Source organism: Cyanistes caeruleus, chromosome 11, assembly GCF_971803275.1.
Source record: "Cyanistes caeruleus chromosome 11, bCyaCae1.hap1.1, whole genome shotgun sequence".
Taxonomy (NCBI): domain Eukaryota; kingdom Metazoa; phylum Chordata; class Aves; order Passeriformes; family Paridae; genus Cyanistes; species Cyanistes caeruleus.
Genome location: NC_141711.1, coordinates 11,408,702 through 11,430,669, shown reverse-complemented (window position 1 = coordinate 11,430,669; position 21,968 = coordinate 11,408,702). Strand labels below are relative to the sequence as shown.

Sequence of the window (21,968 nt, the reverse complement as noted above, 5' to 3'; positions counted from 1 at the left end):
AAATAACAAAAATATCTCAGGGTTTTGTGAGTTTGTTTTTTTTTAACAAGAAAGGAATATTAAGATGTCAAGTACCCTAAATTAAGTGTTACTGCTTGTACCACCTATCACCACAGATGACAAAGCATGCATTTTAAAAGCATAGTATAATGCCAGTGAGTTGAGGTAGCAAGTATCTATGCAGACAATGTCAGACCCACAGTAAAACTATGACACAGAAGCAGCTTAACATTTACATTCCAATTAAAATTTCTGCAACTTATCAAAAATATTTCAATAAAACATTTTTCAAAGGAAAAAAATGAAGTCAAAACCAATGCAAAATTATAGGTTAAAGAAAGGCTGTCTGGAATTTTCTTCTTCCAACAGAACAAACTGAATTACTTTTTCCAAATAGATTTAGGTTTAGAACAATAATAATACTTTTATCTGAAGACTTCAAAGTCACATGCAAAAAAATATATCACAGTAAACACAGGGTTGAAGGTTTTATAGAATTTCTACTGGCTTTTTTTTCTTCTTCTTTAAAAGAAATTTGTTTACTACCAGTCTTTGAAAAGCATAAAAGGGAGGAAACTATAGGGAAAAGAAGAAAAAACTTTTACGTGTAAGGAACATTTGGAGCTTTGTGAGAAGGCTGGTTTTGACAGAATATGCGACATGTAGCCCAATGTGAGTAATATTATATCTCAAATAAAAATCAGCCCATGAATATACATAATCCAAAAGGTAATTCTCCCAATCTCTGAAATGTAATGGAGCCACTCTAGATCACTGAGGCATGAATATTTACCGTATTCAGGCTTTACTGCTCTCGATCTGGGTTCAATTTTGCAAATTAAAATGAAGGCTCTGTGGATAGAGAGATTAAAGAAGAGCATCCCAAAGCCTGCCTGTTTCCTTGGTGTGGTAGCAGTGATCTGGTTACCCTTCTGTTGGGTTATTTCTTTTTACTTACTGGAGTAGTTCAAAAGCAATTGAGAGTGGAAAAGGAGGTCATTATTGGGTCACAACCTTAGAGTTAAATGCTCACCAAGGAAAACAAACAGAGTGAACATAAAGCTGCATTTAAAAATAAAACCTGTAATGAAAAATAATATTTTCAACTCTTTTCCTTCTATTTTGAATGGCCAAGGGGAGAAATAAGAAGAAAGTTGTTTTGCTCATTTTTTGCCATGAACAAAGTTCTCCTGTCCTTTCTCTAAAATAAGCTTGTTAATAGAAGCCATGATTCATACAAAATGAAACAAAGGTGATGAATAATTACTGAGAGATCTGGTAGGCTTCATTAGCTATGGCAAACGTTAACATTAATTGTGATGGGTTGTACATTTTCTAGGAAAAGCTTGGAATATAAATACAGCAGCACTCTGGTGCTACACAGCAAACAAGCAAGCACAACAGTACAAATCAAATGATACACTGCTGCTCCTGGTGAATTCCTTCTGCTAATTACAATCAAAACAAAGGCTACCTCTGCTCAGAGAGGAGAAGAAAAGAAAAAGGAATTAATTATGATCAGACAAGTATTTTTCGCAGTACTTTTTAGTTTACGAAATAAAAAACAATTGGCATACAAAATCTTTATAGCTTTCCCTTGAGGCAGGATTTTTTTTAGCGGCAAATTTTAAAGAGTTCAAGCAATTTTCTATTACAAGTCAGTAACAGTGATTAAGATTAGATGAGTAAATTTATATCCTCTGCACTTTCACAAGTCCTTAGGATATTTCCAAAATCTAAGCATCTAAGTCTAGAGTAAAGAACAAATGGATTTAACCCTACCACCTTGGCAAATTATAGTAAGCTGTTAACAGAAGAAAGCAGAACAGTGAAAAGTTTCAAGCGGCAAAAATAAACTCTAACGCAAAGATAGCTGGTAAAAAACGTCAGGTTTACAATAATTATTCTGATTACTTCATTCAAATACAGCCAAGAGATAATTAAGGTAAAAGGTCAGAAAAATGAATGAAAAAAACTGGGGAAAGGATGAAGATACTCCCTCTTCTGAAACTGGAAATAAAGGCAAAATGTAGTCGTCATCAGGTAACAAAAACTGCATTTACTATATAGAGGTGCCATGTGATAGCTTATGAAACAAGAAATTCACACTTTTTTGCTTCTGAGCTACGTCATGGTACCAAAGGGTTACTGTGCTTTGAAACCTTCACCAACAGCCTTACTAAACATTTAATATTTTTCTTTCTGCTTTCCTAAAGGCCCCAGATGTGTTCTTGCAGATCAAAAGAGACCAACTTATAAAGTTAAACGAAATCAAGGGCTTTTGTTCCGAGGCATCATTGCTGAACTAATTATTCCTGGATGTTGTTTAATGAAATAGCGGTGCCATATATTAAAACAGTTAACAGATGAGTTGTGTGAGTTATAGGAAAGGTCTGATCTGGGATTATAAATTTTAGGTTTTCTTCAAAGGAGATGAAACAAACTACTCACAACTCCCCAGTCCTTTCTGTCACTGAAAGACTGAAATAAAAGAACCCAAAAATATATGAAAGTTGAAATATCATTCTACATATTTACCCTTCCCTGAATGATACAGGACTAAAGATGGGGGAGTTAAAAAACCTCCCGAGATTCTCTGAGATGGGGAAACGAAGATCTAAGTTATCCTGTCTATTCCCTGAATGCTACAAAGCACAAGTTCAAATAAATATTGGTAAGTCTTAGAAGAAGCTCCATTTTAGACATACACATGCAAAAACAGAAAGGACTCCCATCTTAAAGCAACCCAACACAAATAGTTACGAGAGCAATTAAGTATATTTATTATCAGGAAAAAGGCAGGAGGGTAGGTAGACAAAGAGGTATTCCAGCATCAAATTATTAGCAGAACTAGATCTTTTACATTACTCTGCAGCCCCCAATTGCTTTACTATTTTTGGTAAAATGCATATTTAACTATACAGTTACCTTACTGAGAGAAACAAAAGACCCTTAAGATCTCTAAGGACATCTCAGGCAAGGAAGGCAACTTCACTCAGGCATTCAGACAATAAACACGTTACTTCCCTACTGATAGTCTCTTCTGTGTTTGTATTTTACAGCCTGACACAGGCCAACCCAACACTTGACACCCAATTAACAGACCTAGGAGCTGGAGGTCCGTATATTGATCACACTAAATGGGATTAGTGTGAAATAAAAAGTTCAAAGGGTCTTGACCAAACTTCACCACAGCCCAGCTGTGACAGCTGCTATGAATTTGTGTATCCAGTGCCTCACGTTTTTATTAAGAGGGTTCTGGTGCACAAGAGTTTGCAGCAGCCTATGAGATCATGAAGGTTCACTAACAATGTCAGGCTCTGTAACTGTAGTGACTGACCAAAGAAAAAATCCTCTTGCTTGTTTGCATAGGTCTTTTTGATTAACTCATGAAAAGGACCCTCACCTCTGATACAACAAGCATTTACAGTAGACAAAGAGTAGTGACTTCTCTGCCTCTCAAGGGTTTGTTAACTTGCTATGGAAGAGCTGTCCAATTTGAAAAACCCTAGGTAAAAAGAAGTAATTCCTGACAGATGCTGCAGGCACATCTAGTATATTCTGACAATGACAGACAGGAGCTGTATTCAAATGATAGAAGCACAAACTATTATCTTCTAAACACTTCTAATCTTCTATTATCTTTCTATTTGCCTAAACCTTTCAGCTGTCATCAGGTGAATAAATATTTCTACATTCTGCACACAGGCATTTGTTACTGGCAGTCCTATTGACATGATTTTTAAAACCTTAATCAAGATCCAAAGAAATTACAACTATCATCAGCATATTTTAGTATTTCTGAGTACTTATGCAAATCCATTCTTATTTAAAACAAGTAGTCTCATTTTCCAGTATCAAGTATCACAGACACCTGTAACAAACAGCAAAATCACTGCAACTCAGGGAAGGGAACAAGCCCATCTCGGGCAGAAATGTGCAAGTACCACTGAGCTACAGTGAATGCTCAACAGAGTTCTCTTGGCTGTTACAATGTTTACCAAATTATTCACAATAAGCTATGAACAAAATGCTATTTTGCTTTTGTTGCTGTTTTTATTTATTTAATTTAGAACACACTCTATCAGAATATTTTCTGAGAAATACCCGTTCTGGGCATTTATATACCAATGATAAGGAAACAGTCATCAATCAGGAGAAAAAGATGGTAAACAGTTGTCAATTTATAAATAATTTTAATCCATTATGGGTCTTTTAAAAGGAAGCAAGATGTGGTCCATGAGGGAACCTTAAAAATAGGCTCATTGGGGTTGCAACATGCATGTTTAACAGAGAGGACAGCTTCAGAGCCATCAGCAAGAACACCTGAAAGCAAATCACCAAGGACAGAAACTTGGTAAAACAGGGGCAACTTGAAACCTATGAGAGACCAGCAGCATGTTGGCATGCAAAGGTATTTCACAGAGTAAAGAACAATTCTTTATGTGGTATTGCAGCACACCAAAAATCTGCTTTTCATTTCCTTTTTTTGTTTTCCTATGTATTTCTCTTCTGTTCGATTTTTTTCCTCACAGAATCTGTCACTTCCTGTCCTTTGGGTCTCAGGACTGGAGCTGCCTGATCACACCTGCTGAGACAACCTTCACTAAAATGGCCAATGACATTTCAAGGTACCACAATTAGGTTTCAAAATTAACATTCCAGGACTAGGAGAAGATTTCACATACGACTGCTCTGTCTACACTCAAGGCTGGAAAACTGCAACTGTCACTCCCTCCCAAATCCTGAAAGCTAGAACCTTTTATTTTTTAATTAAAGTTGAAATTACACATAATCCAAAGTGTGCAGGCCACAAGAAATTCTATGAGATGACTGAATCCAATCCAAAGAGGCTTATCTAGCCTATCCAGCAATACAAAAATTTTTCTTTATTAGAACCTAGATGGTTAGGGTTGGGTGTTCGGATTTTATTTTTGGGGGGGAGGGGGAACAGTGTAATTTTAGAAGTTTCATCGGATTTTTTTAGAAGTGCTTCTTCATGATCAGGCTTCCTTATCTACAGATTGTCTTCATCATAATCACTGGATGTCACAGCTCCAATACAGCAAAAAACCTTCCTATGTTATCAGTTTATTTTCTCTGCGTTAAAAGTTGCATTAATGTTCATCTACAGTAAATACAAACACAGAAGATACATCACAGTGATGTACAAGGTTCAGTTACTTGGAGACTGCATAAAGATATAATTTGGGATGCACAGTCCCAGTCCTGTATGACTTTTCTAGCACAATGCAAGGGCTTGAAAAGAAAATACAATTTCATTCGAAGTGACTGAGCAAATTTTGGAAGTAAAATGTCTGCTAGAAAAGCCTATGACTAAGTTCAGAGTGAATCTGAAACTAAAAACGAACCATATCATTCGAAAGAAAAACGTCAGTGTTAGAAACTCTTGCTACTACAGCCAAAATTCATTAGAGGAAATTAAGTCAGCAAGTTGGTACAACTGGTGGAAGTTTTATCACTGTCTTTCAACAGCAGGAATGCAGGAAAGATAATTTAAACAGAGATGAGGCCAAAGATAAATAGAAAAATAAGAAAAGCTTTTAACTTGGCCAGTAAGCCAAGTTTCTCAAGTCTCTCTAAGGAGATCTTTGCTTCAAACTGAAGAGACCAAGCTTCAAGAATCAGTAAAACAAAAATGAGAAAAAATATACATACAACATTTTAGCATACATTTATATCCCACTGGCTCTAGATTCTATGTGTAACATATATACATTTCATACTCCTTCAGAAAATTTGATTTAAAGGAGAAAAGTTTCTACATGAAGTTCGACAAAACAACTGCCATTAGTCACTTAATTTCATTTTTGTCTTTCTTGAAAGGCAAAACATCACTGTATCAACTGAAATATTCTCTGTTCAGCCATCATAATTTTTTGCATCCCCTTTGGATATCATATTTTAAAACTATGATAGTTTTTTCATCCTTTTCTTATAAAAGGTAGGTACCACATTGCCTTTGGGGCTTTTTTATTTTATAAAAATGGGATGAATTGCACACATTGTTTAGAAAATATCCCATCCCCTTATTTTTATGAAAATATTGTTTGAAATCCCAAAAGGATGCTAATATTTAACAAAAAGCATAGGGTTAGCCTATTAGGATACCAAGTCTGACAAGTTATCTAAGGCAAAGACTTATTTCAGTCGTTTCAGAGGAAAAACATGAAACCCCAATACCTTACCAACCATGCAACAACAGAAACGAGGTTGCAATGAATTCCAGTCTAACCTTCAATAGTGGATTCAAATTACCATGTTCACAGGGGAAGGAAAAATATTGACAAAATATAATACCATTTTTTCAGATAAAGCAGTGAATGCTGCTGCAGAAAACACTGCACAGATGTAAACTTGCAAAGAAAATCAGGTTCCCACTCAAACTTCATTCTTTTTAGTCTTGTTAGACCCCAGTACATGACGGGATGAGCTCTCACTCTGCACAGACAAAAGGGAATGAAAAAGGGATACTTATGTGAGGTTTAGCACCAAATAAACAGCTTTACTGTTATAAATTTTAGTAGAAACATTATGAGTTAAACTTAGTGGGCTTTGTGGTTTAATATACATTCAGCACAAGTCATTTTTCTACAAGCCTTTGGCTCCATCTGCTGACTTTTAATATTAAAAATAATTGACGAGGTTGAAAACGTTCATGGTTTTGGAACATGTAAATCACCTACACTTTTGAAAGAGTGGTTCAAAAGGTACAACTGAATACCCCAAGTGTGTGGTCTTGTAAATTTGTCAGTTAAAATTACCTTGAAGCAACAACATTCCAGCTCCGAGGAGAAGGTACCTGAGTGAGCCTTGGATGTACACAGGGTAAACAAGTCTTGCCTGGGAGACTGGCTGGAATCAGATATAAACAACTGGTAGACATCTGGATGTTTATGCCACAGAATCACCCAGCAATTAAGTACAAACCTGAGAAGTGAGATTCTGAGCAGACTAATAAAAAGAATCAAAAATCTATAACACAACCCTTGTGAGAGCTCATTGGAGACATTTGCTCAACACCTGCCTGTGCTGGTTTCAGCTTCTTCCATTTGCAGAGATGTCTGCTTCAAAGAAACTAAACCTTGTTTTATTTATGAACAAATAAAAAAAGATAAAAAATAACCCCACAGGTTCAAAAGCACACATATTTGCCTGTTCCAACTCTGATTTATTTTTCATTATTGCAGAATTCTGATCATTATCACAGCACTACAAACTCAATCTAAGTAGAACTGCCACATGAAAAATTGCATATGAGAAATGTGTCTAATATGTTCTTTAAATGTAATGGAAGAAAGTCTTAGTCCCAAAATAAAATACATTTATGATACTTCATTGGCCTTCCTCACAATTAAACAACTAAATCCATCACTAAATCGCAACAGTCTGCTTTATATTAACACTGAGCTCTTGTGGCTGCAAATTATTTGAGTGGTAACTGGGATAATCAGCATCTCTGGGAATTTGTTTTCCTTTGTGACTTGAACTTTTACTATCTGTATTACAAAAATCTAACAACCACACTCTCACCTCCTACAAAACACAAAAAAACCCAACACACTCAACTTTGGAGACTAGCTGTGACATCTCTGTGCACCCTGAAACTTTCCTGTTACTATCAGAGTAAGAGATACATTCCATCTCCCAAACTGAATCCCACTTGTTGCAATTGCTACATATGGAGAAGAATTTTTTTTCCTTGAGCTGTTCTTAGCTTCTATATCAACCCATTGGAGTCTCAGTAGCTGACTTACAAACACAGGTAAAAAACAATAGATGGGATAAATTATGTTGGCAAGGGGATTTAAACACAGAATGAAATCTTAACTTTGTTAAAGTTAAGATCAAACAGAATCTGAAACAGATCCTGAAGCTCAATCTTTATCACAAAAAAGGCTCATTTTCATAGCTTTTTTAAAAAAAAAACAAACTCTCCTGAAATGAAAATATAAAAACCCCTCATATATATAGCACATATCACACATACTATAGTTTCTAAAAAGTTTATTTTAAAACTATTAAGTGTTACAATGTCTCCTTCAGATCTGAGACTGAACCTAAGGACTCCACTACTTTCAAAAACTTAAAACACAAGAATCCCAATTCTGAACTGAGAGTACCAATGAGTATTAATGGCCTACAAAACATTAGGAAGATACAAGACTAATTTCTACATGGCCATGCTCAGATATAGATATGGTTCCAATAGGTTTAAAACCATATTTATACAAATACACTGGGGAAAATTATCACCACACAACTGAGATTGAGTGAGGCATTAATGAAAACTTAAAATATAATCACATTTAAACATAAATTTAACCTGAAAATTTGATTCTTCATGTGTAGGAAAGCAGCAAGAAAATCAGCATGTACTTTAAAGCACTTCACATAAGTATAAAATTTCAAATCACATCAACGAGTTCTCTGTTGAAGTGTATCTAAATCCTGACTCAAATAAAAAGCCCTGGTGTCAGCATCACTAGATGACATGGAGAAAATGAAAGGCAGGATTAAAACTTCATTTCTGAGCTGATCAGAAGGGACTTTGTCCATCAGGGACAACAAAGTAATGTAAAAGAAAAAGCAGTAACACAACGTTTGATTTGCAGCGTTACATTCATTGTGCCAAAAAACGTGAACATTATGGATTCAGAATAACATTAACTCAGCCCACTCCTCATTCTGGATATCTAACGGCATGTTTTTACAACTGTTTGCAATGTATGTGTCAGATGGACTAAGTCTTTCTTGTGAGTCACACTACAACCACAAAACTATGCCTGAGCATTAACTTTCCTTTCCCCTTACTCCATTTAAATCTGACGTAAAAACTTTGCCTATCTCTCTCCCCATATATGCACCTTCAAAGCATCTTGCCAATACTGAACACATGAAACCCTCAGACAAGAATTTGAACCACCCTTATTTAAATAAACAAAACAAACAGAAAACCCCAAAACCATCCTCCTGAAAATTAAGAAACAAAAAATCCATAAACAAAAATGAAAGCCAAATGAAAGCCAAAAAAATGAACACCCCAAAACCCCATAAACCAAGTGAACAGAGCCCTCACCTTCAGTCTTATTTGTGTGTTTTCACTAGAGAATTACTGTAATTTTTCAAAAATACTGCTTAAGTGTCTGCCAAAAACATCCTTTTAAAAATTCAGAAAAAAAGCACCTCAATGTTTCTAGTAATCCCCCAAATCAGTTCAGCGTATACACGTTCTACAGAGGTAGAGGTTACTGACATCACAATTGCCATCCCTGAACATGTTCTCCTTACTCTTATTAACCCTTCTCTCTATTCCCAACAGTAAACCTCAAGCTGAGAAAAAATTCCCTCTTGCCACAAAGACTTTAAAATCTCCAAGCATCTCTCCAGAAGTGCAGCCAGAGCCTGTGATCGCAGCTCTGACAGGCAGGGATGTGCGACCTGCACGGATCACACATCTGGAGAGCTGATTTAGAAATGGAAGTTCAACAACCTCCACAGAAAGGATGAGTAGGCAGGAAAAGTGAAGATGAGAACAAAGCAAGGACAAGTAAAAGGAAAGACCTGAAAAAAATATTTTGTACTACAAAAACGTGTTTGACCACAGTTGTATTTTAGAACCTTTGACTAAACTGTTAACACTTTCTACAAGAAAGCAAAGCAGACACTGATGTTTCTACCAACCCATGAATTTTCCACCATTTTCCTACTATTTAGGGAAATATGCCTAAAATTTTACATGCCTGAAAAATATTAACACAGTAGAATAAATTATGTTGAACTTCATTCTTGTGTAACATCTCAGACTCACCAGAGGGCCCAGAACAAGTTGGGGCCTCGCTCTGTATCCCTGTGTTGGAGAACCTTCTCCACCTCCACCCATAAGAGATTAAAGATCTCCCCTGGGGTGAAGGTACCTAATAACCTCCTCTAGAGCCCGAACAATAGGGCAGTCCTTGACAAGGCTGGAAAGGAGCTTTAATATGAGGGTCCTTGCCACCTTAATACACTTTGTACACGCTACTACTTTTCCTCAAACAAGAGTATCATGTCAACAACAGAAAAGGAACATTTAAAATAGAAATACACATTGTACAAAACAGTATTATTGTTCAATCGCCACTTGATTCCAGCTCTCTCCTAAAACTGAATGCAAAATAGTTCACAGTGGGATTTACTGTTGTATTTTACTTTATTTTACAAAGATTTGCATTTAGACAAAACCAACTGGTGTTGCTTTGTGCTAACTCAAAACTGGACATTTATTTTAGTTGTATTGAGCATTTATTCCAATCCTTTAGTAAAAACACATACCTTCAAGCTTCCGTTTTTTCTGTGGTTTTGTTTTGAGTGTTTGTGGTATACCTGCATATTCCTCACTCCCTCAAGACTTTAAATTGCTGTCAGCTAATCTCCACAAGCAGGATCAATGTCTTCAACTAGGCAAGAAAATACCTCATGAATAATACCCATATTTCAAAAATGAACTGATTCGTAACAGTACATTTTTTTTTTACTTAAGCCACCATTCAACTTTTTGCAGTCCTATGTAGTAGGTATTGCACATCAGACAAAAACCTCCTCTAGGGATGTTAAGCCTAACAGTCTATTGAAATTCATGATATAATTATTATTAAGAAAAAAGCAACTACAACACAGTAATTGAAATTAAGAAAACAAAAGCAAATAAATTAAAGGAATACCAAGAAAGAGCAGAAGAACTTCTAGACCTTCTGAAGCTCCACACAAAACTTATACAACAAACAAATTTCTGACTTGTTTTCCATACCTCTATCCCCTTTCTGTTGAAGAAAAAACCTTGACAGCTGTATATATACACCAGGGTTTTTTATTTCCATGAGTTCATCTGTTCACATAGCTGATTTCTGCCACCTAAGGCCACCTCTGCCATTCTTCTGCAGAACCTCTTATATACCCTATACCTATATATAGAGAGAATATATCTTAAATACAGGTTGCCTAAAGAACAGCTCGACTACTAAACCTTGCACAAAGACCTGACTCTTTTTAAGTTTTCAATTTCAGTATTTAACAACGTGTTAGCTACAGAGACTCTTTAAAAGGTTATTTGACCTTTCCTTGTTATTTCTGAAGTGTGAAATGTTTATTCTTAATTATTTATTCATTAGAGGAGAAAGAAAGAGAAGCCAACTTTATGTCATATGCTTTGAAGCTAATCTTTAGTCCCATGAAGAGCCTGGGAGTTTGCAGCTTTCATTTCAGACAGCTGCAAATGGAAATCTGTATCTAGGCATTCGTATCATGTTCATCACAGTACTATCTGGGCAGCTAAACTAATTATATCATTCCAGCTGATACTGTAAATATTGGCTCTCTCTAGTATTAACTTTTCCAATTCAAGCTGCACCAGCTATTATAAAATGAAGTGATGGGAATATTTTAGTGAAAAGATGCATCTCACATTTAGTTTCAAGAATACATGCTATTGTCACAGGCATATCATGACAGATGCAGGTGACGAGTTGAATAAACATTTAAAGAGCAAAGTAAATTTTCATGTGATTTTCATGGCAGTATCAAAGAATAAAATGTAGAGAGTTCTCTAAGTGAAGCCCTCCCAGAAACACACAGTACAGGGCATGAAATCCAGAGGACTTCCTATGGTGTTACAGCAATACCTCAAGAAAGTACTCTGGTAACAGAGTAAAATACAGATTTCTGGGCACTTATGCACGAATCCATTTTCTTCTGTCTCTGGGTCAGATTTATTTTCAGCAGCATTGGTTAAGCAGTGTTTTTAATATTCAGATCCTTTCTTTGCCAGTGGCCAGAATTAAGCAGAACTTTATAACATACAGACCACAGCTTAGTTAATGTGGCATTTGCTGAGATGTTCTGCTTCTCAAAGCCTCATCAAATGAGGAGTTGTACTGTGTATGGATGACCAAGGATGAAGAGTGACATTCTCTTCCTTCAGTCTGGTTACTGAAATTTTGCCAAAGCCTCCAGCTCTTTAATTTGAATATTTAAAACATGAGAGCTCCTCTCTGCCCTGACTAGCAGAACTAACTAAGCCTTCTAATAATGTTACATTCCCAGCAGCAATGCCATGTGAAGGCTGTGTGCACCATACAGCAGGTTACCTTCCCAATTACTATTCAAGCATCCCACTAAGATTCCTGCTCTAACAGTTTGTGTGTGTGTGTGTGGGTCTGCTTTCAGTTAAACTTCATTGAGAACAATTCTACCTGATAAATTAGAAGAAATAAAAATAAAGCTAATGACCTGGCAGCAGCAATGCTTAAGCAAACAAGTTATGCAAATACAATCCAGATATCCTTTGCTTTAAGGAGTTACCTTAAGTTATAAAGTTAAAAAAAAAAGGCATTTGGATGAAACTTATGATTACTACAGCAATGTCCATTAACTTGGTTTCAAACAGATCTTGAACCCCAGGGTGCACAAAGCCAAGGACACAATACTTTATCCCTGGAGTTTCAATGGTTCGACAGGAAAGATGTTACCTACTAAGTTGCAGGATAACTTGGGCCTTTTTGTTCAGCTGCATCCCAGTCACAGCTCAAAATTGCAAGAACAGATGGGAAAATGCAAGAAGAAAAAAGTTTCTTCAATCTATGGTATAAGTAGAAAAGACCAATCAGTTTGAAGAGCAAACTCTGAGACTGGAAAGGAAGCTAGAAATGGACAAAAAAGGACAGGCAGGAGAAAAAGCAGAGCGAGCAGATAAAGGAAGTTGAGACAATATAGAAAAATCTAGATGTCAGGAGTAATCTTTACAGTTCATCATATGTTCAGTTTTCTTTTCAACCTCATTTTGGAGTAACAAACCAGCACATTTGTTTATCCTCATGCATTGCTATACCAGAGCCAAAATGCTTACTCATGTAGCAATCCATGTACATAAACCATTTCTCCATTTGTGGCACACTTGTGCACTGGGATTTGGAGGCTTTACCATCAGATCCTGCAACCCAGTATGCTGGGAATTCCAAAAAAGCTACAGAATACCGAGCACCAGAGACTACACACAGACCTCACATCTGCCAGTAGTCTCCAGGAGTCCGGAGAGGACACTAATTTGGCAAATTAGTGGGGAGAAAGCCTACATACATGGGGCAGCACATGCAGTCACTAGTGGAACTATCAAACTTCAGTGCCAAGACCAACTCAGAACAACTCTGCCTGTGTTATTTTCCTGTCAGGACAACTCCTTCTTCAGTTTCTTTCCCACCTTGTATTTCTGTCACAACTTCCTTTAGCTTTTCTAACTGTTTTCATGCGGCAAAATGTTTACTGAAATCTTGGTAAAGAAAATGTATCTTCTCTAAGAAAATCGGTCATCATATCAAATAGAAGTGTGACGTTCATATCACACAGTATTTTCTTCTAATTAGAGTCAAGATCATCTTTAATTGTTTTTTACTTTAAACCCCACTGAAGAGTGTATCAGTTCTTAGCCAGTAACAGCTCTCTGCACTAGCTATTAAGGCAAAATTGTCAGCATGGCAGTATCACAAAATACACACTCCAAATTAATCTCATGCTATCACTACCAGTCAGCATTGCAGATAACCCTGCACAAACAAGCAGCTCCAGGAAATACTGCAGAAGTCTACCTTGGAGAGCAATATTGTTTCCAGCAACACATGCTGCATATCCAGGTGAAGCCTTGATCCCAACACTCATTTCAAGATGTTTTAGACAGAAGCAACACAGAAGTTAAAAATATCTTTACTTTCAGATTCACTATAGGAAGAAATTTATATGCTTTGCCTTCTAATGGATGAGAATAGTACCCAATCTTGTACCCCAGCTGTCTCTGTCTGGGAGCACAGGATGATCTAGACCTCCAAGAAAAGCTGCAGATGAATTTCAGTATTTGAAGAGTTAATTGGCCAGCACAGACTAGGCCACTTTTCTGCCTACAAAGATCACATTAGACACACAAGCTCCAAAAATACAGTGTATGGTTTGGATTAGCACTGCTCAGGTTGGCTGCTCTGCCCTGGCTTCCTTCCCTTCTGCTCAGACCAAGTAGAAAAAAATTAAAAGCCCCACAAAATATATCAAGACCCCTTTCTATTATATATTATCTCTAGTCCTGAATAAAACAAACCTCAATGCACAAAGTCCTTTATCTTGCTCCCTCACTTTACTTTACCTACATGATACTCACTCAGTAAAAAATTGCAAGTGATTTGAACTAAACATCATACTTTGGTAACAGGTAGTGAATGAATAGCAACATGCAAATCTCTTGCTGAACATTTTTATTCCTGAGGGGTTTTTTTTGAAGTTCAAAGGTCTAAAGTTAACCACAATTTTGTATGGTTTTTTAATAGAAACTGAAAACTGATTTGTTTCGGACTTTTTTTTAACGTGAACTAAAACAGAAAGTAAAAACAAAACCAAAAAAAAACATACAGTAAAAAGTTACAAAATCATACTTGAAAATGAGGGAACTGATCTTCAGAAAGAGCTCAGCATCTGCTACTCTTATTCTCCTAAGACATCAAGCCAAAAAGATTTGAGAAGTTTTTACTGCCAGATCTAAATTTCATTCCACAGGCACAGGATCAGATCTTTCATCCTTTACTCAACCACAAAGAAGTGTGCAGAGTAGTTTAGTTCTTCCAAAACAACTGATAATATCCTAAATGCTCAAAGCAGCGTACTTTCCAGTATAAGCCAAATCCTGCATATTTTCCTTTTAAGTAACGCCACAGCAGATGCAAAACCAGTAGGATTCACACTGATGTTTTCTAGGAAAGAAGAAAATCTCAAAAAAACCATAACCCATGCTTTAGAAACAGGAGACAAATAAAAAAATGTTAATTCTTGTACTGAATTAAGCCACATGTATAACATTATGTTTATACATTTAATTTATTGCTTTAGGACTTAAGATTCTCGCATTTTTACACCCACATCTTTTAATATGCACCACAAACTGCCTTTTCACAATTTTACCATCAACATTTAGGTGACTGTCCCTCAACCCAAACCTCTGAGCTGGCCTTCTTCACAGTATTCCAATGAAAGGAAAATGTTCAAGGCAAGCAAAATTCCCTTTCCAGCAGAGGACCTGTTGCATTTCAAAGGCTGTTTATATCAGTATTGGGCAAGAATAACTCAAGCAGCACAGGAAGAAACAGATGTAGAAGGAGTATTCAGACACTCTCAATATATAGCAAGCATCCTCTCGATTTGCAGTGCTAAAAGCAGTCAACATTGACTGTAATTTGGAGGGGGCATATTAGAAGGCCCAAAGTGCTCAAAATGGTAAAAGCAAAAACTCCTTTAAGATTGCACCATGAAAGTCCATATACAAATGACTTTGTGATCCAATTCAGTGGGGTTGAATCCAAGTTAATTTTCTGAGATTTAAATGTCCTCTGACAGGGCTTAAGGGTGCAACTCTGATTGTGCGAAAGTCCTTAAATAAACTAAAATTAGTTCTTACTACATGCATATACATACTAAAGCTCACTAATCAGATGTCCTGGGACATCAGACAGACTGAAGTACTTACATGGACAAAAGTAGACCTCTCTGCTAGATTTTTAATAGCTCTAATTGGTTGAAGGAAATAGTCTTGCAAATGTTATTTGAGTTATTCTATCAGACAGTGGAGAATTTTTTTGTTGTACTAGCCATATAAGCTACAGAACATTTGCCAAAACACAGACCAAGGTTATCTAGCCAACAAAAAAAGCTTAGAAGAAAACATCTCTTCTCATATGGTGAAAGTATATGAAGCTTCTCAGAATCATGCAAAACAGTGCTTCTCTATCGTTCATAAAGTCAGTATAATTTGACAGTCTTGCCAAGACAGAATCACTACTGCTTTAAACCATCATTCTCATTTACTAGGAGACTTGACTAGATACACAGAAACAAGTTCCTCACATTTTTCATATCAAGTCTCACATCAACTTTTGCAAGCTCACTTGAGCACTGAAACAACCTGTATGACTACTCTCCAATACCAGGGGAGCATTTTATAAATGGGCTTGCAGCTTTTGAGACTGAGATGCTCCACACAAATAATGGCAATTGGCTACTATAAACCTCCAGGATGATTAAGGTTGGAGCTGGTAAGAGTATTTATCTTTCCTTTTAATGAGATTTATTGCAAGAAACAACTTTTTACCATACATCACCAGATATGTTATTCAGATTCAACAGAGAGAGAATCCCCACATGATCCCCTAGAGAAAAACATGAATGTAAGCACTCAGCAGGAACACATCTACTCAGCATTCAAGACACTCACAAATTCTGACTCATACACAGTACAAATGGCAGCACTGGACTTTACAGAGCCTCCAAGTCAGTTATGAACCTCCACTAGCCACTCAACTTGCATCAGTCTGCTCCAGCATTTGTTAGCAATGCACTAAACAGGACAGACAGGAACCTGACTATAAGACAAAGGAAAGTCTCTGCTTCTTACAATTCCTAAAATAGAGTTCCAGCAGTGGTCTGCATACTTGGCTGCCACATCAGTGCTCTGGGTCTTGTACACCCAGAGCCCTGATCACAGGTAAGGCAATGCCAAGTGGACACTTTCAGGATAATCAGATTCATGAGCTGTGTACATCTCTCTTTGCCTCCCCACCCAATTCAGACTTGACCTTTCTATGATCTTTCTCACCTGGATTAGGAAGGCAAAAGATACCTCTTTCCCACTGAAAACACTTTCCTTTTTCAGTTAAACTGTGCTAAAAAAAAATCCAGCAGCACTGGAGTTTGACATTCATCCTCATTTCAACTAAAGTCTCTAAACATATACTTTAGATATCAGTAAAATAAAAACCTATCAGTAAAACAAAATTACACTAAATTTCAAAAAGTCTGTATTATTCAAACTCTAGTAACTTATCAGAAATACAAATGTCACAAGTTGTTGTAGTTTATAAACTCTAAGACAACTGAGATTGAAAGACCACTGAAATAATCTTAAATGACATTCAGAATTCTAGCAACACTGCTTTTGCTGCAGAAATCCTAGGTTCATGCTCTTCAAGGTGGATTTCAAGTGCTAAGGAGCAAATAGTACTAACTCAATTGGAGAGTGAACTGTTTGCTGTGTCAAAGCTTTTTGCCAAACACACATATATAATTTTTCTTTTTGCTATATGGATAATCAGCCCCAGATGGCAATTTACATAGGCAAAGCATAAAGGAATCTATGCACTGCTGGTGCTCTCAGCCTCAATCAGAGCAAGCATGGGCATTTGAGAATGTCACTGTTTATTTTTAATTGCTGTGTCCCTCCTTTGTGCAGGTTCAAGCGGTCAAAGATGTCGAAGTCCATTAGTAGAACTGGAAGGTGATGCCACTTCATTTGGTGAGAGGGTTCTTCAAACTTAAAAAAAGCAGCTAGTTTGTAACGTCCCTAAATGTACCAGCTGTCAATCTCAGTTACCATTGAGTCAGGGCAAAAAAAGGTCAGAGAGAGTCATAAACCACAATGTGTTGTGAAATGTGCTTCCTCCGTTACCTCGTAGGCCTGAGAAAGGTTTGACCTTTTATAGGTATCCTAACCCAGCTCTGCGTGATGCTGGCAGGGGGAAGTACAACACACAGCTCAAACTTACAAACATTGCTTCCCTTCCCTGGGTCTTTGTTTCCATACCTGTGCAACAGGCAGGTGAATGTCCACAAGCTACTAGTGCCAAATACAAAACTCTGCCCATCACTATTATCATTCAGAGGCATGGACACATCTTCTATTTCACACACAGCAGTGGAAGGTTTAATTCATTAACAGCAACTGGAAAAATAACTAAAACTTTGAGGGAAGTTGTTAAAGCCGTAAGAGCCAACTGATCTGGCTTTTCTTTGCAGATGACCTGTTTATCTACTAAGTTGTCTGTACTCTCCCAGTCACACTTAAAGTCTTTTCCACTGTCCTTTTAAACACAAATTTACAAGTTATTTACTATATTTTTGTCATTTCCTCCTTTATACGGATTCTCAAAAAACAGACTTATTTCTAAACATATTTCTTCAAAAGATTCTTGGACTACAGATGAAAAGCAGAATAGTCATTTCCAGATACAATCTAGTGATGCATTCTTTCTTTGCAAGAAATAATTACTCTGTCCTGTCTCCCCCATCTCCTGAGCACAAAATGTCAGGAAGTTTGGCAAATGCTGTACCAAAAAGAAAGCAGTGAACTCGCTATGCAAGGCTCTGTTTGGGCAGGACCCACCTCCCAGTCCTTGCACTCCTAACTACTTGCCCCTCTTTGGACCCTGAGCACAGGCAGGCCCAGAACAGAGAACAGGACACAATAGCAAAGGAAAGAACAGTGCCAAGTGGAAACCAGGAGAGGTTGAAGCTAGAGCTACAATCCCAGCAAGCATATTCTTGGAGGAATTGAAAGCATGGCTCCCAAATTAGGTTGCGTGCTGTAATTAAGAACAAGGGCAGTGAGGAACTTGACTGGGGAAGCAGAAACATCAGAGTATGTATCATACAAATCATTTCTCTGCAAAGAACAATAGGATATAAACTAGATGGCCACAGGTATTGCTGAAGAGGCTGGACAGAAATAAATCATCTGCTATCAGCCAAATACTTCAGGTGAAATCAGAATGCCTCACAGTCTTTTACTTGCCCAAATAGTACAATCAAAAATAAGAAACCAGCACGTTCACTCAGTGAAATAGTAAGGTCTTTATAGCAAAATGGCTTGAAGATAATACTGACAGCATTGAAAGAGTCCCATCCAGGCTTGTTAGGCCAAAACTTGCCCACCCACAGAATGTTAGGAGCTGGGTCCATTTTTAAGTGGTGGCTGTGAAATACTCCTCAAGTCTTAATTAATTTTGGGCAATTAATACTAAGGGAAAATCAAAGCAGTTTATCAAATCAGATAATTGCACCTGTGAGATAGATTTCACATGTTCCAAGCATAAAGTCACTTTGCTTTCTTTTAAAGGATTAATATATTTTAAGGAAATTAAACAGTAACAACAACTGAGCAGTTCAAAGGCCATTGGAAGGTCTCTTTGACTTCCTACAGGCTCTCTGAAGAGCCCAATGGCAGCAAGCCACCTACTGCATCCTAGCAGCTCTCTCAGAACATGCTGACACAAATTAAAGCCTCAGCAAACAAAGAGAATGTGCATCAAGCATTTCAATGCCCTCTTCTTGTCATTTCTTTTGCTTTCAGACATTTCTGGAAGCCTACCTACATGGATTCTTTTGCAAACCTTCTCCTTGGCGCATATGTCAAATGAAAGTAACCTCCTGCAAACCTTGCTCAGTCCTTGGACACATCCCATCTTGCAAATATGCCCACTTTACTTCTCTGAATTTGAAAGTGTAACATGCTAATCTAGATCAGTCTTCTCCTTATCCAACTAAATTATTGAGCAGGTAACTTTACTGACTGCCTTACTTAAAAATCACTGTGCCTCTTACTGTTATAAACTGGGTTATAATAGAGTACAAAAATAAAAATTGAAAATAATTGAATAATTTCAGATTGGATGAGAACACTCTTTTCTTTGTTGAGTGTCTCCTTCTACCAGGAAAACCAGGGGGAATGAAAATGAGAGACTCACCTTCAGGGCAGGAATCTCCACATTGTCACCAAGGCTAACAGAGCCAGAAAGAATAGTCCCTGTCATCACTGTGCCTTGACCCTTGATAGAGAAACAGTGGTCAACTGCCATAAGGAAGTGTCCTGAGGGGTCTCTTGATGGCAGGTAAGCCTGAGACTTCAAGACCTGAAAAAAAAGATAAAAGCAGCACCATGCCTGGGTGAAAAATCATGACAGCAACACAGCAGAAGGCAGGCAAGTGGATGATTGATTGAACAAGCTTGCAATTTTACTGATTTCAGGCATCTCCCAATGAGCTTAGAACTCACCAATGTCAAATTAACTGCGTGCCATAGAGGAGCTGCACACTTAGCAGCAGGAACAGTTCGATTTTCTGCCTTAGAAAGATTTGGTGCTGCACATTTAGCTTGGTTAGCAAAACCTCACTGGCGATAAAGTTGCTGCCAAACTCAATATAAACACTGCAGCAAAGCAAAGAGAAAAAAACAACTGTACATGTGTCATCCCCCCCTTCTTCCTCCCTCCCTCAAAAGCACAATTTTACAGTGCTCTTTGCTACTTCAGCTTTTTTGGATTTTGTGGAAATGACCTTATGTACAGATATTAGTGCCCCATAAAGCCCATCTCTGTCTCCATCCCAGAAAAACTGTAATACTGGGTCAAGTTTTCATATTCAACCTCCCCTTCAGACTTTTGTTAGTGCTTCTTGAAGGATCAAGGCATTAAGAAAAACCACATAAGTACCATTTCCTAGAGAAATTCCCTGAGTTTAGCACTATTTTGTTGACAAATACTCTGATTTTTTAAAATACATCATCAGCCAAAAGATTTTAATTATAAAAAGAAAGTCATTACTCTACAGTGCTTCAAAGGTTCACTCCTGTCTCAAATCACTTTCAGTATCTGTCTCTATTATATCACCTGCATATACACTTGGTATTGCCCTTTAACATCTGTTTTTAAGGTCAGAAACTGCAGCCCAAGCCCAGGTTGTAATGGCAGAACCACGGAGAGTCTCTTAGGAAGGACAGAGGGGATAACAGCCCGAAGTTCAATGGCAGGGCTCACACAGAATTTGCCAGCTTGTCTAATATTAGGTTTCAGTTGACAGAACAGCTGTAATGAGTGTTTCCTTCAAAGATTTGAACCCTGGAGAACATCCTGGTAAATCTAACAGGAACCAGATCAAGGCAGAAGTAAGCACTTGCATATCTCCTCATCTCTAGAAACTGCTGGGGGCAGATTGGTCCTGGCTAAGTCTAGTCTAAGGCCATACTACATTCCATCCCCATGCCCATCCTGACTCACACTAGCCTGGGAGGTGATACAGCATTCAGTGCTCAGCAGCCTTGTGGAATTATCCTGCCTTTAAACAAGCCAGGCTGCCCAGAGCCAGGCATCCCTAGATTTTTTGATGACTGACAGCTGCACCTTACCTTCATTAATTTACAAGTACTTCAAGCATGGCAGCATCCAAATCAGAATTTGACAAGTCTTCAAAGAATGCTGCCTTTGTCTTTTCTGCTGTCTGAAGTAGCAGTGGCATCCCTCCAGGGCAAAGATGTTCCTTTCCCTAAGCTTATTACAGAAAGGGTGTCAAGTCTATTTCAAGCTACAAACTGTTCTGTTACTTTAGATGTCCTGCCCTTCGCAGTATAAACATCATGCCATGCAACTAAGGGTTTTTAACACCTGAGAAGGGATGTTTTCATGTTATTATGTTCTTCAGTGAGTACCTCAATTAATTCAGAAACACCCAGTGGATTCTCAGACTCCGGGGCTTCCGGTCCACCAGGCTTTGCTGCGACAGCAACAATGGGACACCCAGAGAATCTGAAAGAGAGAAAGATTTTCACCATTAGATCACAGATCTCTGACACATGTCAATATAAAGAACTTCCAGGCCCAACTGAAGGCCAGGAAACTTCCTAAAATTCCAATTTATCTGCTCTTCCCCCAGTATGACTGGCAATTTCTTCCTGAATTACCAGCAGATCAGCACTACCAGTCTTCACTATGAAAGCTTCAGTCCTGTTCCACATTAGCTACTGATTCAATGCTGTAACAGTCAAATGCAAGATTCCATTTATTTCAGAAGCAAAGGTCTGCTGGTACCCAGTCTTAATGCAGTGGTTTGCATCCAAAGTCATTTTATCTGGAGACCAGCACATTTTTAACTTTCATTAAACAATTGAAATTCTAACTGTAAAGTCATAACCTTCAAAACAGGAGCCAAATCCAAGATGCCTCATGATGCCTACCTGAGTCTGCAAGATCTGTAGACAACAGAAAGATCTAAATCTATTGAAATCAAAGTCTTCAAAACTTAAAAATCTCAAACATGCAAAGGTTCAGAGAGGAGCA

General features: G+C 37.6%; 1 protein-coding gene and 1 long non-coding RNA gene across 5 annotated transcripts in view; both read right to left on the bottom strand.

Moving 5' to 3' along the window:
- EEFSEC (eukaryotic elongation factor, selenocysteine-tRNA specific) overlaps positions 1–21,968 on the bottom strand; it is a 126,494-nt gene that overhangs the window by 64,617 nt on the left and 39,909 nt on the right. For all 4 annotated transcript variants that reach the window (XM_086845737.1, XM_086845734.1, XM_086845735.1 and 1 more), the window contains exons 3-4: positions 21,341–21,437; positions 19,605–19,769 (exon numbers count right to left, since the gene is read on the bottom strand). In XM_086845737.1, the coding sequence (XP_086701863.1) occupies positions 19,605–19,769; positions 21,341–21,437 (262 nt within the window). The remainder of the gene's footprint in view (positions 1–19,604; positions 19,770–21,340; positions 21,438–21,968) is intronic.
- On the bottom strand, positions 2,763–6,876 carry LOC147651001 (uncharacterized). Its single transcript, XR_015274910.1, has 2 exons — positions 6,786–6,876; positions 2,763–6,462 (listed from the first exon to the last, which is right to left on the bottom strand). It is a non-coding gene; the product is annotated as an uncharacterized LOC147651001 (long non-coding RNA).